The sequence below is a fragment of the Halichoerus grypus genome, chromosome 8 (genome assembly GCF_964656455.1).
Source record: "Halichoerus grypus chromosome 8, mHalGry1.hap1.1, whole genome shotgun sequence".
In the NCBI taxonomy this organism is placed as follows: domain Eukaryota; kingdom Metazoa; phylum Chordata; class Mammalia; order Carnivora; family Phocidae; genus Halichoerus; species Halichoerus grypus.
In genome coordinates, this window is record NC_135719.1 from 79858811 (window position 1) to 79877073 (window position 18263).

At 40.5% G+C, this 18263-nt stretch overlaps 1 protein-coding gene across 1 annotated transcript; it reads right to left on the reverse strand.

Moving 5' to 3' along the window:
• Positions 1–735: 735 nt before the first annotated feature.
• On the reverse strand, positions 736–18256 carry RAB2B (RAB2B, member RAS oncogene family). The gene is made up of 8 exons (XM_036114622.2): positions 18068–18256; positions 17770–17841; positions 15337–15404; positions 8000–8082; positions 7489–7581; positions 3879–3990; positions 3230–3298; positions 736–2366 (listed from the first exon to the last, which is right to left on the reverse strand). Exons 1-8 carry the CDS (start codon positions 18111–18113, stop codon positions 2259–2261), a joined length of 651 nt encoding a protein of 216 aa, XP_035970515.1. The 5' UTR covers positions 18114–18256; the 3' UTR covers positions 736–2258.
• Positions 18257–18263: the final 7 nt, after the last annotated feature.

The window sequence follows — 18263 nt, forward strand, 5'->3', positions numbered from 1 at the left end:
CGCAGGGGGAGTGGGAGGAGAAGCAGGCTTCCCACTGATCAGGGAGCCCGATGTGGGGCTCGATCCCAGGACCCTGGGATCATGACCTGAGCTGAAGGCAGACCCTTAACGACTGAGCCACCCAGGCGCCCCTAAATTTAATTTTTTTAGTAATCTCTACACCCAACATGGAGATCTAACTCACAATCTCGAGATCAAGTTCCATGCTCTTCCAACTGAGCCAGCCAGGTAGCCCTCACTTTCCATAATTTTAAACCAATGACAGAATCCTTGGGGGTTGGGAGTTTCTGTACAGAAACTACAAAGTTATATTTAGTTTTGTCCCAGGTGTGAGGGGACAGGCTAACGCCAAATTCAACAGCCTCAAATCCTTTTTGGAATGAGGAAGGATTTTTTTAAAAAGCATAATCAAAGCACTACCCCAAAAGTCCTCCAACTTCCTGTGGTGTAGTGTTTATTACTACTACTAACAGGGGGCAAAACCTAGTATAAAATGAATGTATCTGCACTTGTGATGAGCACCGGGTGATGTATGAAGTGTTGAATCGCTATATTGTACACCTGAAACTAATACTACACTGTATGTTAACTGGAATTTAATAAAAACTTAAAAAAAAAAAAAAGAGTATCTCAAGGAGCCTTCTTCCAATAATACCTTTGATACAATTTCCTAGAAAGAGAGTATCTACATATGTTTGGGATAAAATCAGAAAGAACACATGAAATATGAGCAGCTTGGATACATGCATATATTTAATAATGAAACAATTCATCAACAACAAAAAAATTAGAAAAATTCATGAGACCTCAATGCTGTGGAAGAGAACAGGACATCAAGGCAAAAGATACAAAAACTGACCCAGAAGCTGCCTGATGAGTGAAGCAAAGGCAAATTTGCTTAGCATAGTAGTATATGCCCTTGAAACAAAAAATGCTTGGAGAGGTACCCACTTATCTGACTGCTTGGAAGCTGACAGCCTTACTGTATGCTGCATGGAATGGAGGCAAAGAGCCAGGGAAGGGAAAGAGTGGCGAGGGGTAAGAGCAATATGGAATCCAGGGTAAGCAGATGGAAGAGACTGAGAGAGTTACAAAGAGATGACTCTAAGGCCTTTTGTTTCCTCTGCAGTCTACAACAAACCTGTTCCAAGTCTTTAAGTATGTCAGTCAAGTCCAATGATCACAAAATGAGTAGCACTAGGCACTGTGAAGGAATAGTGGAGGGAGTGGTTTACAAAAGTAAAGGGATAACACGGTTCCTGCTCTCAAGGAGCTTACAGCCTATATGGGAGACAGATTCCACGCACAAATTTACAAAGTAACATAAATATAAATAAATATACATATGAATAAACAACATATGAAAGCTTAAGGGGTACTGGGTCAATAATTATTTAGAAGTCCCTAGGTCAAAGAAGGTTTTCTGAAGGAAAAATCTGGGGACTGAGTATAATGTTAGCAGAGAGTAGGGCATATGCAAAGGCATAGAAGTGGAAGTAAATATGTCATGTCCAGTAAGCAGATTAGCTTGATTAGAGTAGAAAGTCTAAATAGGTCTCGTTGAGAAGTGTGATGAAACAGTAGGGGGTTAATTTGGTGAAAGACACTGCAGTGTTAGGTCTGATCCCTAAAACAAACAGGGAAAGAGGTTTTCTTTAGGTAATGATGATAAGTAGCCATAGGGCCAGGAGCAACTCCACTGCTCTCAAAAGTTTTATGGTTACTCTGAGACAAAGAAATTAACAATAGGATGGTAGAAAATTATTCAGCATCCTTGAGCAGTTCAAGTAGAAGGAACTGCCTTCTGCAAGAACTCTTACAAAATGGCAAGTGAAAACAATCAATGAAATTCCTAGATATAGGATCCACCATCCAAAGGCCAGCCAGCTAGATCCCAGTAAAATCAAGTGCTCAAGCAGAATGTCCTAGACCCTTGTTACTAATTCTTGGTGGGGAACCAATTGTGTATGCTTATAAAAGAATTTATTTTTGAGCTACCACGACAATCAACTTTGATCCTAACATTTTAGAAATTAAAATAGGAGGATGAGAAGAGCCCTAATCTATAGGGAATGCTCACGTCCCTGAAGGAGGACAGGTCAATAAGGGCTCAAATTCTTCCCTGGTCTTTAAGTGGAAAGGCAAAACATCACACCTTGAAAAGAGGCTTTTCTCAGCCAAAGCAAGTAAGACCTCTTTCTTTAAGCCTATTGATCTGAAGCTGTTCCAGGAAGGAAAAAAGAGTCCAGGCCAGATATTCAGCAGCAGCCGGAGTTGGACCCTATTTCACTAGAGTTCCGCTGGGACGCGCTGGGTCCTACTGATGTTGAAATACACTGCTGAGGACCAATCTTGATGCCATTTGCCTGTAAAAGAAAAGAGGCAAGAGTTCCCACCTCAGTGCTAAAGTAATTGGAATAAAAGACAGGGATAAAAAGAGAAATCAGAAATTACATTTTTTAGAAGCAGATATGGCTTTGGCAGGTAACCATGTGCCCACCCAACTGATGCAGAACAATAATCTTCAACAATAAAGATGAGATGACCAGCTCAGATATAAGTATTATAGATGACAAGTGACTCTTATGCCCATTTTTTTTTAAGTGAGGGTGGAGGCGAAGGGGCAGAGGGAGAGGGAGAGAGAGAATCTTTAAGCAGTCTCTAAGCCCAGTGCGGAGCCCAACATAGGGCTTGACCTCACAACCCCTCAGATCCTGACCTGAGCCGAAATCAACAGTCGGATGCTTAACCGACTGAGCCACCCAGGCACCTGTCTTGTGCCCATTTTTAAGGTAAGAGTCTTATTTAGGTTTCATAGCTATGTGCAGAATCAGGATGAGATGAGGTTAAGAGCAGGAGGAGGCGAAAGAGTAGATGTCAGCATATAATTCTTTGTTTTGCCACAGAATCTGCTTTATAGAAATGGCCCTGTTGAGCAATTAGGAATTACATCACCCCTAAACACTGGGATAGTGTAAAGAAAACCTCCCATACTGTATAAACATTTTAGATACCAACTAATTATCTCTTTAAGCATTCTGGGGCCCAGACTTGAGAAAAAACAGAAAATGACAGATTTCTCTCTCCCTACATAAAAAAAATCAAGTATGAATTGGCATAGTTTCAAATTGCATGATGTTAGAGAGGAAATGCTTACATTCTAGAGAATTTCTTGTCCTCTTTAACACAAAGCAAAGTTAACTGTCAGCACTCCCCCCCCACTTCTCACCTCATTGTGGACATCAAATAAACCCTGCTGGATCTTCCTATATATTTCTTTGGCTGTGTTAATGAAGGCCTAAAGGAGACATAAATCATATTATTAGGCTCAAGTTTAAGAAATCTAACAGGAAAAGGTAATACAAATATTATTCGTACTTGGATTTCTAAGGTATGAATTAGGAACCACTGAGACCAGAGTAAAAATACAGAAGCACCTGCCCCCTGCCCAAGTCTCTGTTTCAAAAAGAAAAAAGGGAGTATATGGTATTTTGATACCAAAGATGTTCCTTAGATTGGCACCTTCTCCAAATAAAACAAACATGCTCTGTTTTCAATTAATTACTGAAGATACAGTCAATAGCAGGCTTCAGAATGACTACAGTAGAACCCATGAGATCCTCCAACTAAAATATTTACAAGCAACACTGGTGTCTAATCCACACTTACCAATTAATGTTACACAAGGCAAAAGTAAAACTCCACTGTAGGAATCAAGGCAAAAAAAAAAGGACAATTCCCTTAAAGGGAAACATGGTCAATGTGACCACAAGACATCGTTTCCTTAGCTATGGTCTTATAGAAGAAAATTCTGAATAAAAGAATAAAGATATGGTGTCATCTCTCAAAAGCTTTCCCTACTTTTTCCCAAGTAGTACCTCTTCAACATTGCAGGCTGTTTTGGCTGACGTTTCCATAAAGATAAGTCCATGCTCCCGGGCAAAGGCCTCTCCTTCTTCTCTCTTCACATCCCTACGGGACTCTAAGTCACTGCAAGAGATTAATTGGGGAGATAACTAAAAAAAGATCCAAGTGAAAGAAGAAACTCTTATTCTAAAAGATTCCCATGGTTGTTTCAACCAGCAGATAATACACGAAGAATGTAGATCCTACACGATTTTCTCTTAATACAGGGTTACTGATTTCTGTAGCTTCTTGGAAAATGGTTCTTCAAATTCATGACAGTTGCTGCATGGTTGAGGATAATACCTTACTCTCTTATACAGAAAAAGGTTTATAGTTAGGCAAGCCCCATAGTTACTCAAGGCTTACTGGGGCCCATGCTGGAATGAGATCCAGTAAGAGCCAAGGAAAGAAGATGAAAGGGAAATTCCAGTTGTTAGAAAGCAGAAAAGTCATAGATGCTCCATCTTCCTCTTTTACTGGAATCAACCCAAGAATAGAGAATGCCAGGAGTAAGGAGAACACAGCTGCCTTAACTCTCACTAGTCTCATTATTAACATATATAATAGCAGCTTGCCACCAGGGAAATGAAAGACTTAGGACAAAAATTTATAAAGTTAGGTGGTATGAGGGGAAAAAAGATAAAGCCACAGACTGAGAAAGAGAATCAGGTGGCATGGAAAGACTTTATGACAAGACAGGATAAAAGGCTACAGACGAAGGTAAGGATGGACTGTCTGATTTTCATTTTTCTAACTGGAAATTTGCATTTCAGAGATTTCCAGTTTTCCAACCATGAAAAGAAATCAAAGAGTAAGCTCACTGAAGAACAACAAATCTATAAAATGTATATTTATCATTCACCAGCTGTGTGAAGACCAGGGAAGAACTACCCATCTAAATGTCTACCTCTAGCCCAGCTGCTCCTCTAAGCTCCAGATCTCTTGTCCATTTGTCTGTTCTTCATTTCCAGTCTGATGTGTAAAAGGCACCTGACACATACATCAAAACCGAACTTCATCTTTTCCCCCAAACTACTTCTGCCCCAGGCTTCCACATCTCCATATAGGACAGAAGCTAAATCCAGGATGTCATAATTTTAACAGCTTTTCCTTCTTCACTCCAAACACCCAATTCATCCCAAAGGGAGGTACTTCCAAAATGCACCTTAACACCATCATTTTCCCTCTCTCTGGTGTCATCACCCGAGTCCATGCCACCATTCACATTTAGACTACTGAAATGAACATCCCACTTCAACCCCTGCTCCCCTCCAGGGTGATCTTTTAAAATCTAATCAAGCCACATCTCTGCTTAAAACTCTTAAAAACTTTCTACTATATTTAGAATAAAATCCACATTTCTTCCTAAGGCCTGAAAGTGCTGAGTTCTGGCACCTGCCTACCTTCCCAACCTCATCTTGTACCATTCCCCCTTGATTCAGCCCAACCACACTGATTTCTTTCAATATCATGACCTTGCCAAGGTTCTTCCCAGTTCAAGGCTTTCAGTTTGCTCCATCTGATACTTTTCTCTTTTTCAAACTGTGCCCACTGAACTCTTACCTATCCTTCGGATTCCAGCTTAACTATCACCCTTAATTAAAAATAGTACCCTGTTACTCTCTTCTATAGTACCTTTCTTTCCTTCACTGCATTTATCACAGTTTGTAATAAGACATAAATCCTTTTATATTTAATATTTATGTCTCCAATAAACTATAAGCTCTATAGGAGCAGGGGCATGACTCTTTCTTTCTCGCCTCATACACTCAGGGTCTGACAAAGAGACATTTAGGACACAGTTCAAATAAATGAGTACAGTAAGTCTGTGGCCACAGTTCTCAAACGGTACACTCTAGGCACTACTACCAACTCACAAGAGTGCCACAGGATACTTTTTTTTCTTTTTTTTTACCCCAGGATAAATTTTCAAGGGAAACACAGCTAACACTCAACATCAGAACACCACATGAATTATAAGCTTAAGACAGTTAGCAAGGTCACTATCAGATCAAAATAGATCCTGCTCAATATTTGCATATGTTTGTGTAACCTGAATTTCTGGCAGTTGCTGTGATAAAAAGCAAGTACAAAACTGGGGCGCCTGGGTGGCTCAGTCAGTTAAGCGTCCAACTCTTGATTTCGGCTCAGGTCATGATCTCAGGGTCGTGAGATTGAGCTCCACACCCAGCGTGGAGCCTCTTTAAGATTCTCACTCTCTAGTGCTGGTGATGCTCAGCACCATGGAGGACAATGGCTGGGAATCCCCTTTGTTTTCCGGGGCGCAGGGACTGCCCAAGGAGCCCTGCCATGTGGCTGCTGCAGGAAACTTGCAACAGGGAACTGTTAGTTCTGAGTGTTCCTGGAGGGAGAAATTGTGGGGAGAGAGGCAGATGAGCACATTTTTAAGAGCTCAGCCTTGGATTCACTCTTTACTCTAAAAGGATGGAGTGAACTTGTATAAGATATTAACAGATGATTTTTCCACCCTAAATTTATTTTATTTTTTTTTTAAGATTGTTTATTTATTTGACAAAGAGAGAGAGCCAGAGAGCACAAGCAGGGGGAATGGCAGAGGGAGAAGAAGCAGACTCCCCGCTGAGCAAGGAGCCTGATGCGGGGCTGGATCCCAGGACCCTGGGATCATGACCTGAGCCGAAGGCAGACACTTAATTAACCAACTGAGCCACCCAGGCACCCCCGACCCTAATTTTTTTTTTAATGCTTCTTGTAACGATTGGTACAAGATTTAGTGTTTACCTATTTTATTTCATTCTTTAGTTGTAGGTAGTAGTGAGCTGCCCTCTCAGGCAGAACCGGCATTGCGGGCAGAGTAGTAGACCTGTTAATTATAAAGTTTATGCCTTAACACTTTGAATCTGTTTTTTTTGATATATTACCTCAGTAAATTTAAGAGTTTTTTAAAATGTAAATCTAAAGCAATTAAAAGTTTCTCTTTGGGGGGCGCCTGGGTGGCTCGGTCGTTAAGCATCTGCCTTCAGCTCGGGTCATGATCCCAGGGTCCTGGGATCGAGCCCTGCATCGGGCTCCGTGTTCGGCGGGAAGCCTGCTTCTCTCTCCCACTCCCCCTGCTTGTGTTCCCTCTCTCTCGCTGTGTCTCTCTCTGTCAAATAAATAAAATCTTAAAAAAAAAAAAGAACGTTTCTCTTTGGGGAGCCTGGTGGCTCAGTCTGTTAAGAGTCTGACTTTGGCTCTGGTCATGATCTCAGGGTCCTGGGATCGAGCCCCACATGGGCTCCCTGCTCAGTGAGGAGTCTGCTTGTCCTTCTCCCTCTGCCTGCCGCTACCCTTGCTTGTGCTCTCTCTGTCTGTTTCTCTCTCCTCCTGCCCCCCCCCAAGCGTGCATTTTCTTTCTCAAAGTAAATAAAATCTTTAAAAAAATGGTTAAAATGGTAAATTCTACCTTATGCATATTTTACAATTATTTATTTATTTATTTATTTACTTATTTACTTACTAAGAGCACCGTAAACTAAAAAAGTTTAGGGACCAAGTGATTCAACGTCCATAGAGCACTTACATGACTTCCGGTCCTTATTATTTCTACAAATAAAATTTTACCTTTTATTCCCAATCAGCATGATAACCATGTTGGAGCTGGAGTGTTGCCGGGCATCCTCTAACCAGGAAGTCAGGTGGTTGAAGGTTTCACGCCTACAGCAGAAAAGTTTAAAAGTGGGTCAGAGGTCTATTTCAAAATGCCAAAGTAATTCCAAACACATGGGAAAAGGGGGAAAGCTACATGTCTAAAAGAAAATATTAGAGAAGCCTTTCTTCTTTAGCTTCTCACCAGAACCAGAACACAGAAAAGAAAAAGATTTTGAGGGCGCCTGGGTGGCTCAGTTGGTTAAGCGACTGCCTTCGGCTCAGGTCATGATCCCGGAGTCCTGGGATCGAGTCCCACATCGGGCTCCCAGCTCAGCGGGGAACCTGCTTCTCCCTCTGACCTCTCCCCTCTCATGCTGTTTCTCTCTCTCTCTCTCAAATAAATAAATAAATAAAATCTTAAAAAAAAAAAAGATTTTGAGAACATGGGGAAAAGGCTCCCTCCGGCCCAGCTGATCTGACTCACCTTGTGATGTCGTACACGAGCAGTGCTCCAGCAGCTCCCCTGTAGTAGGAACGGGTGATAGAGCGGAAGGATTCTTGCCCAGCCTTGCCCACCAACATGGCAACAAAGAAATCCCAACAAAACCAGGTTATTTCCAGAGCAGGGACTTGATCACATTCCACTCTAACACAAAGGACTTAACTTTAAAAAAGAACTTCTATTAAGAAAAGAGAATTAGAGGGGCGCCTGGGTGGCTCAGTCATTAAGCGTCTGCCTTCGGCTCGGGTCATGGTCCCAGGGTCCTGGGATCAAGCCCCACATCAGGCTCCCTGCTCAGCGGGAAGCCTGCTTCTCCCTCTCCTACTCCCCCTGCTTGTGTTCCCTCTCTCACTGTCTCTCTGTCAAATAAATAAATGAAATCTTTAAAAAAAAAAAAAGAAAAGAGAATTAGAGGAAGGAAACGGACTGCCCAAGGAGATGTCCAGGTGGGAAATTAACATTTTTCAACGGAAGCACAGTTGACATTGGGGGTGGGACAATTGTTCCTATGAGATTGTCCATCAAACTGCTGAGTGTTTAGCATCCCTGGCTCCCAGTCACTAAATGCCAGTAGCACCCCACTGTCAGTATGACAATCGAAGACATTCTCATATATTTTCCAGTATCTCCTAGGAGAGAACAACTGGAAATAGGACTAGAAACTCAAGAGCATTTCAATCCCCACATGATGCTGAACACATCACATTAACCTATCTATTTATATTCTTTTATCTGTAAAAAGGAAACTTATCTTAGAATGCTAATTCTTTGTCTAATGGAAGTTTCATTCCAATGGGTCAATGTAGAAAAGTAGTCAGATACAAAGCACTTAAATTGGGCATATGCTAATTGACATTTAGTGTTCCACTACTAAAGGTGGGACTACCAAGGGATCTTGTCATAGCAAATAAGAATAAGGAACAGGGAAAGAAGCCCAGGGCCCGGGACAGAGTTTTCCTTTAAAAACCCAATATTCATGGGGCGCCTGGGTGGCTCAGTTGTTAAGTGTCTGCCTTTGGCTCAGGTCACGATCCCAGGATCCTGGGATCGAGCCCCGCATCGGGCTCCCTGCTTGGCGGGAAGCCTGCTTCTCCCTCTCCCACTCCCCCTGCTTGTGTTCCTGCTCTCACTATCTCTTTTTGTCAAATAAATAAAATCTTTAAAAAACAAAACAAAACAATATTCACACTCTAATCTCATTTCCAAATGGGGCCACGATATTTATAACTGAGCAATTTATTAATGCCCCCATATATTGGGTACTTTTGCTTTCTTGATGGAATAGTTGTGGGTTATTTTTCCTCCTTACAGGCAGCAAAAGCATCTTTTAAATAATAATACCATATTATTATTAATAATATCCTAGGCACTGAATCTGTCCTATTAGAAAAGTTTTCACATTCTTGTACTGGCTTAGTAGGTGGAGCATCTGACTATTGATCTCGGGGTCGTGAGTACATGCTCCACATTGGGTGTAGAGATTGTTCAAATAATAAATAAATCTCAAAAAAAAAAAAAAAAGAAAAAAGTTTTCACATTCTTTTTTTTTTTTAAAGATTTTCTTTATTTGACACACACGCACACAGAGCACAAACGGGGAGCGGCAGAGAGGGAGGGAAAAGCCTACTCCCCTTTGAGCAGGGAGCCCAATGCGGGACTCGATCCCAGGACCCTGAGATCATGGCCTGATCTGAAGGCAGGCACTTAACCAACTGAGCCACCCAGGCACCCCAAGTTTTCACCTTCTTGAAATCATTTATTCTCATATCCCTCCATAAAGGTTAGGAAGGAAAACTACTATTCATATTTTAAAGATGGGGAAAAAATGGCCTTCTCATAGTATAAAAACAGTAACAGTGAATACTAACACAAATGGGAAAATTGAAGCTCAAAGGGGTAACTGGTCAAAAGTTATAAAATCTATAAATGCTGAATCCATAATTAAACTTAGGATCTTAGTGCATCCTAGCACAAAGGTTTATTCTATTAGCCATTACATCATATAATCTAAACCTGGGTTTGAAAGTGAGAAGAGAGTTCCAGTACATTAATTCTAAGGTTATTTTTCCAACAACATGAGATCTCTTTCTACAAGAATCATACGAATGTTTTAGTGAGTTGTGTACCTCTTAGAACACCAAAATCAAAAATAATTCTAAAGAACTTTGTTGGTAATATTAACAATACTTTAATACTTAAAACATATTTTCCCCTTTAAGAGTTCACTTAACGTTTTATTTAGTCCCTAATAGTTTTAGGTCTTAAATTATTTGATTACCATTTTGCTTTTACCTTACTTTTTCTCCTCTTCTGCTATGTTGAAAGGCCCCTCCCTCCCTGTGGCCTTCTAGGAACTAAAGGGAAATCTTGAGGGAGGCCTATGTGATGGTTGAAACACATAGCAGCATTTAACTTTAGCAGCTAAAAATACTTCCAGAGGCTCATCAGAAAATGCCTCTTAAAACCAAATCCCTTGAGTGCCTGGGTGGTGGCTCAGTCGATTCAGTGTCCGACTCTTGATTTCAGCTCACATCATGATCTCACGGTCGTGGGATCAAGCCCATGTTGGGCTCCCCGCTGAGCGGGGAGTCTACTTCTCTCCTTCTCCCTCTGCCCCCTCCCCCTGCTTGCACGCATGTGCTTGTGTTCTCTAACATAAATAAATAAATATTAAAAAAAAAAATCCCTGGGGTGCCTGGGTGGCTCAGTCGGGTAAGCATCTGCCTTAGGCTCAGGTCATGATCCCAAAGTCCTGGGATTGAACCCCATGTTAGGCTCCCTGCCTCGCAGGGAGTCGGCTTCTCCCTCTCCCTCTGCCCCACCCCTACTCATTTTCTCTCTCTCAAAATAAATAAATTTTTTTAAGTTAAAAATTAAAAAACAAAAATCAAATCCCTTTACTTCTTCATCTGAGTCCAGTTCATGAACTTTTGTTGAACCAATAACCTAGAAAGAGATGAGTGGTTCAATTTGGGCTGGTCTGTGTTGGTTTGAGGTATCTTTGTCCAACCCCATTAAACAAATCTGAAGCAGCAAAGAATTAAGATGGAGGTATGATATAAGGCATGATAAAGAGAATTAACACCTTTTGAATTTTCTACCAAGTGGAAGAATCATATTATGGTTTCAAGATATATACAATTAACCCTTGCATAACACGGGTTTGAATATCTCAGGTCCTCTTACACACAGATTTTTTTATAGCACAGCACTGTAAATGCATTTTCTCTCCCTTACGATTTTTTTATTTTTTTAAAGATCTAGCCATCCCTTTTTTTTTGTTGTTTTTTTAAAGATTTTATTTATTTCATAAAGAAAGACAGCGAGAGAGGGAACACAAGCAGGGGGAGTGGGAGAAGGAGAAGCAGGCTTCCCGCGGAGCAGGGAGCCCGATGCGGGGCTTGATCCCAGGACCCTGAGATCATGAGCTGAGCCAAAGGTAGACACTTAACGACTGAACCACCCAGGCACCCCTTATTTTTATTTTTTTATTTTTTTTTAAGCCCCAGTGCGGGGTTTGAACTCACAACCCTGAGATCAAGACCTGAGCTGAGATCAAGAGTCAGATGCTTAACCAACTGAGCCATCCAGGCACCCCTCTCCCTTATGGTTTTTTGTGGGTTTGTTTTTTTTTTTAAAGATTTTCATTCATTTATTTGAGAGAGAGAGAAAGAGAGCACACACAAGCAGGGGGAGTGGCAGGGAGAGGGAGAAGCAGGCTCCCTGCCAAGCAGAGAGCCCGATGAGGGGCTCAATCCCAGGACCCTGGGATCATGACCTGAGCCAAAGGCAGACACTTAACCCACTGAGCCACCCAGGCACTGCTCCCTTATGGTTTCCTTAATAACAGTTTCTTTTCTCTAGCTTACTTTATCATAAGGATATAGTATATACTACATATAACATACAAAATATATGTTAATCGATTTTTTATGTTATGGGTAAGCCTTCTGGTCAACAGTAGGTTATTAGCAGTTAAGTTTTTGGGGATGCCTTGCTAGCTTAGTCAGAAGAGCATGCAACCCTTGATCTCAGGGTCATGAGTTCAAGCCCAAGTCCCACGTTGCATGTAGAGATTACTTAAAATAAATGAAGAAAATTTTTTTAAAAAGTAGTTAAGTTTTTGGGGAGTCAGAAGTCATATGCAGATTTTTGACTGTACGGGGGTCGATGTCCCTAACCCCAACATTGTTTTAAGAGTCAACTATCGTTTGAAGTATCAATTCCTACAAAGTCAGAAAGGCTCATTTCCTAAGAATCAAAATGCATTCTGAAATAAAATACAAATGAATTTGGGATTGACCAGTATTTTATATTAACTACAGTATAACGCCTCTTTGTTTAGCATAGGTTATTTGGGCAATTATATGTACAGAATGAAAAGAGACAAACAATAATATGGCTCTCTAGGGGCATGTGGCTGGCTTAGTTGGTGGAACATATGACTCTTGACATCAGGGTCATGAGTTCAAGCCCCACATTGGGCACGGAGCCTACTAAAAAGAAAAAAAAAAGTAATACAGCTCTCTAAATCCTTATCAATAACCAGAACAGTGACAACAAAAAACTTTGGGTAAGCTGATCTCTTTAAAAATTCCCTCATGGTAATCCCTAAATATTTTCACATAAGATGACTTTGGGAATATGTGAGAGAATGGGGTCAACAAAATGGGAAACCAAGGTGGATAAGCAATGAGTAGATCAGGGCTGACAAGGGAAAAAAGATCAGGCTTACCCAGAAGAGTGCAGACAAGAAACACACTACATCATAGGCAGGAATCTCTTAAAAATTTCAAGTAGAAAACCTAGTTTGTTTTTTTTTTAAGATTTTATTTATTTGAGAGACAGGATGAGAAAGAAAGAGAGAGCATGAGAGGAGGAAGGGTACAAGGGAGAAGCAGACTTGCATCTGAGCAGGGAGCCCGATGCGGGACTCGATCCTGGGACTCCAGGATCATGACCTGAGCCGAAGGCAGTCGCTTAACCAACTGAGCCACCCAGGTGCCCCGAAAACCTAGTATTCTGTAACCTGATCTCTTTTCATGGTTCAACAAATATTAGTCTAATCTCAGAACAATTATTAAAAGAGAACAGAAAACAACTAGGCCAGTTGCATCACAAGTGACTACCAGGCCATATGGTCCTTGAGGATCCTGTCAACAGAGCAGTGGCTCTCAACTTTCTTATTTTATGATCCACTATGTCTCATGTTACCATGTAAGGAAAAAAAAAAAAAACAACACAAAAGCCAGCAAACCAACACTTAGACACTCTCACAACTGTGACCATAGCACTAACTGGAAGCTTTGGGTCTCCTGGCATGAAAACATCCATTTTCAGAAATGGTAGAGGTTTAAATTAAAAAGGCAGAACTAGCTACTATCAGTCTTGACATATATAGGTTTCACTCTGTCACCTGCTCAGAATTTGTCCTATGGCCTCTTTAGGGGGGCAAATATATCTTTGCGGAAAATATAAAAATTAGGAGATAGTAAAAGGAGAGTTGCAAGATACATACTTGGGTTAATAGTGACAAAGAACCCCTGCCGAACAATGAAAGGAGAAGGGAATGAGTGATGAGTGACAGCTGTTTAAGAAATATATGAACTTAATCTTGGCAACAAACATAGAGTGTATCTCTTGGGTTAAGCTGGGAGGAAAAGGCTAGAGACAAAACTAGTCAAAAGAACAAGTTTGGAAGATTCAGAGGTATGTGGCTAGTGCTTCCACTATTAAAGATGTAAAGTCTGTTCAGAAGGGCAAAAGGTTATTAAAATACTTGCAAATATGACCCAATAATGTACAAAAGAATATGATCCTAGTTAAAAGCACCTCATAAATCAGTGCAACCAAAGGTTGTAACAACCTTGGAGGCCACCAGAAAAAGATTCTGCAAAAAGGGCTTAGAGCAGCAAGTTAACCAGTTGACTTGGGAACAAGAGGGGAGTTAGGGAGGCTGGCCACCATGTAGTAGAAATTCCTCGTATAACTTCGACCCCTCCAAACCTTAACTACCAATAACCTACCACTGACCAGAAACCTTACCCATAACATATGTCGATCAACATGTTTTGTATGTTATTTCTATTAAATACTATATTTTTACGGTAAAATAAGCTAGAGAATAAAAATGTTAAGAAAATACATTTACAGTACCATAGTACATTTATTGAAAAAATTTGCATATGAACGGACCTGCGCAATTCAAACACATGTTGTTCAAGGATCAATTGTACTTTTAAGACAGACACCTGCATGCGTAGGGAGATGGAGGATGGGAGGAGGGGAAAGGGAGGAAAAAAAGGAAAAATCACTGTACTGCTTATAGCTATAAGGGCTTCAGCTTTTGAGTTTTGAAAAAAAAACCAGAATGAAATAATAAGTAAACAAAAACAGATTTTAGCTGAATATTAAGAACTTCGTGCTTGCTTCCTTTAACTTTAAATAAAGACAGAGATATTATTTTCCTTAGAGAAAAGAAAGATACAAATCAAATGAGATAATACACATAAAATCAGTTTATGTGGATAAAACAAAATTATACTAAGTCAAGCTAAATTTTAGCAGTACTACATTTGTCAAATTTTAAAATACGCATAACCTCTGACCCAGAATTTCCATTTCTGGGCAGGCATTCCACAGAAATTCTCAAACTATTTGCATAAAGATGTAGTAATCAAGGACATTCAGTGAAAATTTGCAAAGGTGAAAACTGGAAACCTGAATTTCCGTCATTGGGAGTATAGTTAAACAAATGATGGTACAGACTTTTTATGAGTCTATATAGTTGTTAAAAGGAATGAGATAGAGATATATGTATCAACACAGAAGTATCCAAAACATAGAAATTATTAAATAAAAAAACTAATTAACATAGCTAGGTCTACTCAGCCACGATTCTATGCATGTAAAACTAACAAGAACAAAACCACTACCATATATTTGTACATGAGTATGTATCTGAACACAAAGAAGTCTGAAAGTATAAGCACTGAAACATTCACACTGATTAGGCAGAAACCAGGAATGGAAGGAGAGATTGGTGTGTGTGAAAGGGGACATTCACATTTTACTCTATACACTTATATCGTTTGCTTTTATTTTTACTAGAACAAATTCATACATTACTTGGGTAATTTAAAATAAAAATACAAAGACACGGCATTCAGAATTTTAACTGTAACAGATGAAAGTGAAAACTCTTCCTCTACTCTCATCTTCACCATCAGCCCCACCCTCACGGCCCCTTGCCCCCACATCAGCCTTTACTGTTCTGTTTGGATCTTGGTCAGGGACTAAGTTATCCTGTTCTCTCTCACCGTATCCCAGATTTGCAGTTTGATTTGTTTTCCATCAATGTTGACCATACGGGCCCCAAACTCCACACCTGTCAGTGAAGAGCAAAAGAAAGGATGTGATTCTCATGAACATCACCCATGTTGAGAGGTTCGTTTTTCCCCAATGTGCCAACTGACTCCTCCTCTGTCTGCACTCAGTACCACTAAGCCCATTACTGCTATTTGCTACAATTAATTTTGTGTTTCTTAAACTTTCATTTTCCTTCTAGAATTAAAAAATTGTAATCTAGGTGATAATGACCCCAGGAATGTAACCAAAAAGCAGATATGGAGATGAAAGTAAGAAAGAAGTAGAAAAGGTGAATGAATTTTTAGTAATGTTAACACTTAAATTTCATTAGGTAATTAATGTTTAAGTTGTAACTTTTTAAAAAAAATCTAAAAATTTTGAAATATTTCCTAACGTTTTCTCAAAGTCACTCTCTAATCCAGTATTTTTTTGCAACTCCATAATTTTTTGTTTGAGAAAAGAGCCTAAGAAATAGGTTCCCAAGAATGATACATTTCAGATCTCTAACTAATTCCCACAGTTCATCAGAAAATAGCCTTCCTCATAGGAGTATGGAAACTGACAGTCTGAATAAAGGTTTTGGTTTACCTGGCATTCATCTTCTTTCAAGTAATGTTAGGACAAAACTTAAAATTGAAGGTCGCTCAAACTGAAAATACTTGATCATAAGTCAATTTGTCCTATGTTCTATTTTTATATAGTATTTTACTAGAGGAATTCTGATTTCCAAGTAAGAAAGAGCACTAATTTAGCTTCTGCTAAAGGGCTGATAGGTGGCCCCACACACACTATTATCAGGACTCTCTCTCTCAACTCTAAGATGCTGCAGTTAATACGATGTAAAAAATTCTTTTACTACTCTAGACTGCTTCATCAAGAACAGTGATAGCTACTGAAAAAAAGTCACTAGATTCCCCCCCCCCCCTTTCTGGACAATAGAAATGGAATTTCAATAGCGAATTAAAAAATAAAATTTGTCTTTTATGCAACTTCCCCCAGTTATGCACTCAGAGATCCTTATATTTGGCACATATTTTCTATCCAACTGTCTTATCTTGGTATATAAGTCTGAATTCAAAAAGAAACAGAGCCTATACAGGACTCTGGCAAAAACTTGATCAATTCATTCCTCCACTTTAAAATTTGTCATTTGCTCATTACTTTCAGCTGTTTTAGAACTTGGTCCCTAATTTATTCTCTAGCTTTATTTTTTTGCCACTCTCCACTTGAAATTTCATGCTCCAGCCATATTAAATTACTTTGTTTTCCAAAGGTAGTCTGATCTGACATTCCTGAACATTTGCAAATATTATTCCCTCTTGCCCTGACCACTTTTCCATCTCCTCGACCCCTGTGCCTGGCTAACTCCTGTTCATTCAATTTTCAGCCTTTCCAGATAGAGGTCGCAGCCTCTCCTCCCCTTTTACCATAGGAATTTACTTAGTATCTGATCCAGCCCCACCTCTTACATTGGAAGACTGTAAATTACTTAAGGACAGGCACAGTGTCTGCCTGGTTAGGCACTATATATCATTAGCACCTATTACACTGTGCTCACTTCATATTAACTTACAAAGATATTTTCCTATAGATGTTATCCTCTAAATCTTTTTCTAACCCCATTAGTTATTTGGCTCTGAATAAGGTGTTTGGGAGCAGAAGTAGCTTCAGATTTCAATAAGGTGGGATCTGGAAGTAGCGATATGGTAAGGATGGGAGTTAGGGATTTTACCCAGAAACTGCACCTGCATGGCAAGAAGGCTAGTTTCATATACATTATTCATTTAGAGTGGGGTTATGGAGATTATGGGGAAGGGGTTGTTAAAGTCCCAGAACGCCGCCGCCTTAACACAAATGTGCAGCAAATGTTTATGCCTTCCATGATCACAAGTGTGATTTTGTTATTCTACTACACTCTTTTCTTTAAAGGTCATCTGTTTCACCTACCTTCTAAGTCTGTGAGGGCTCTTCAAATTTACTTCTTCCTCTCCAACACACACAAAAATCTGCATGTTAGTGATCACTTTGAAAAACGTACGTGACGTTTGCACTAACCGCAAAACAAGGTGAGTTTTTTAATAAAGCAGTTAAGCTTTCGTGGAATTTTCCATAAACACACAAATTATATTTAGGGAAAAAAAAAAAACACGACAATGAACCCATATCTCACGCCCATCTCTGCAGTTGCCTTTCAATGATTTACTCCGCTTTACACCACTCCCCATTTATCAGCATTTGGTTAGTCACTCTTTATTTACCATAACTTTGGACTAGCTTAAAAATAGAAAAAGGTAACTTTTTACTTCGAATACCGAAGCCTGCTAACTTTCCATTTCAGCTAGTCAGGTTTCCTTATCTCTTCTGGGATAGGCAGATGGACTTACCTATTGTGAGGTCGTGGACAGGCTGGAACCGCTTGTCCGTAAACTGTAGGAGGAGACATGACTTCCCCACACCTAAAAGAGGAAGACGCACGTTCTAGGAGTCACGCGGCCCAAGAACAATCTCGAGTCCGGGCGTCCAGGGCTGGGGAAGGGAAGCCCCGAGCCCCGCCCCCGGCCGCCCCGCCCCCGCCCGCTCTTCACTTAATCGCCCAGCCCACTAAATGAGCCCCGCCCCACGCCCCGATTTGTGAACTTCGGATCCCCGCCCCAGCCGTGAGGGCAGTCGCCCGCAGGTTACCTGTGTCCCCGATGATGATGTACTTGAAGAGATAAGCATAAGTCATGGTCCCGTTTCCTCTGGATTCCGGGTCCGCCCGACTTCCACAGCCACTTACCTCCGGCCTCTCTAGCCGCACAATCTACCGATCTCTGGCCCCTCTAGCCCAGATCACGTCTCTATTGCTCTCCCCTGAAATCGTCTCTCGATCGGAGCG

Bases quoted from the DNA above. Each gene is read 5' to 3' on its own strand.
- RAB2B (XM_036114622.2), bottom strand. From the start codon at position 18,113: ATGACTTATGCTTATCTCTTCAAGTACATCATCATCGGGGACACAG. The intron at 8,083-15,336 runs GTGAGAGAGAAC...TTGGTGGGCAAG, and splicing joins AACTGCAAATCTGGGATACG to GCTGGGCAAGAATCCTTCCG. The intron at 2,367-3,229 runs GTGAGAAGTGGG...TTTCTTTTACAG, and splicing joins TATTTGATGTCCACAATGAG to GCAAATGGCATCAAGATTGG.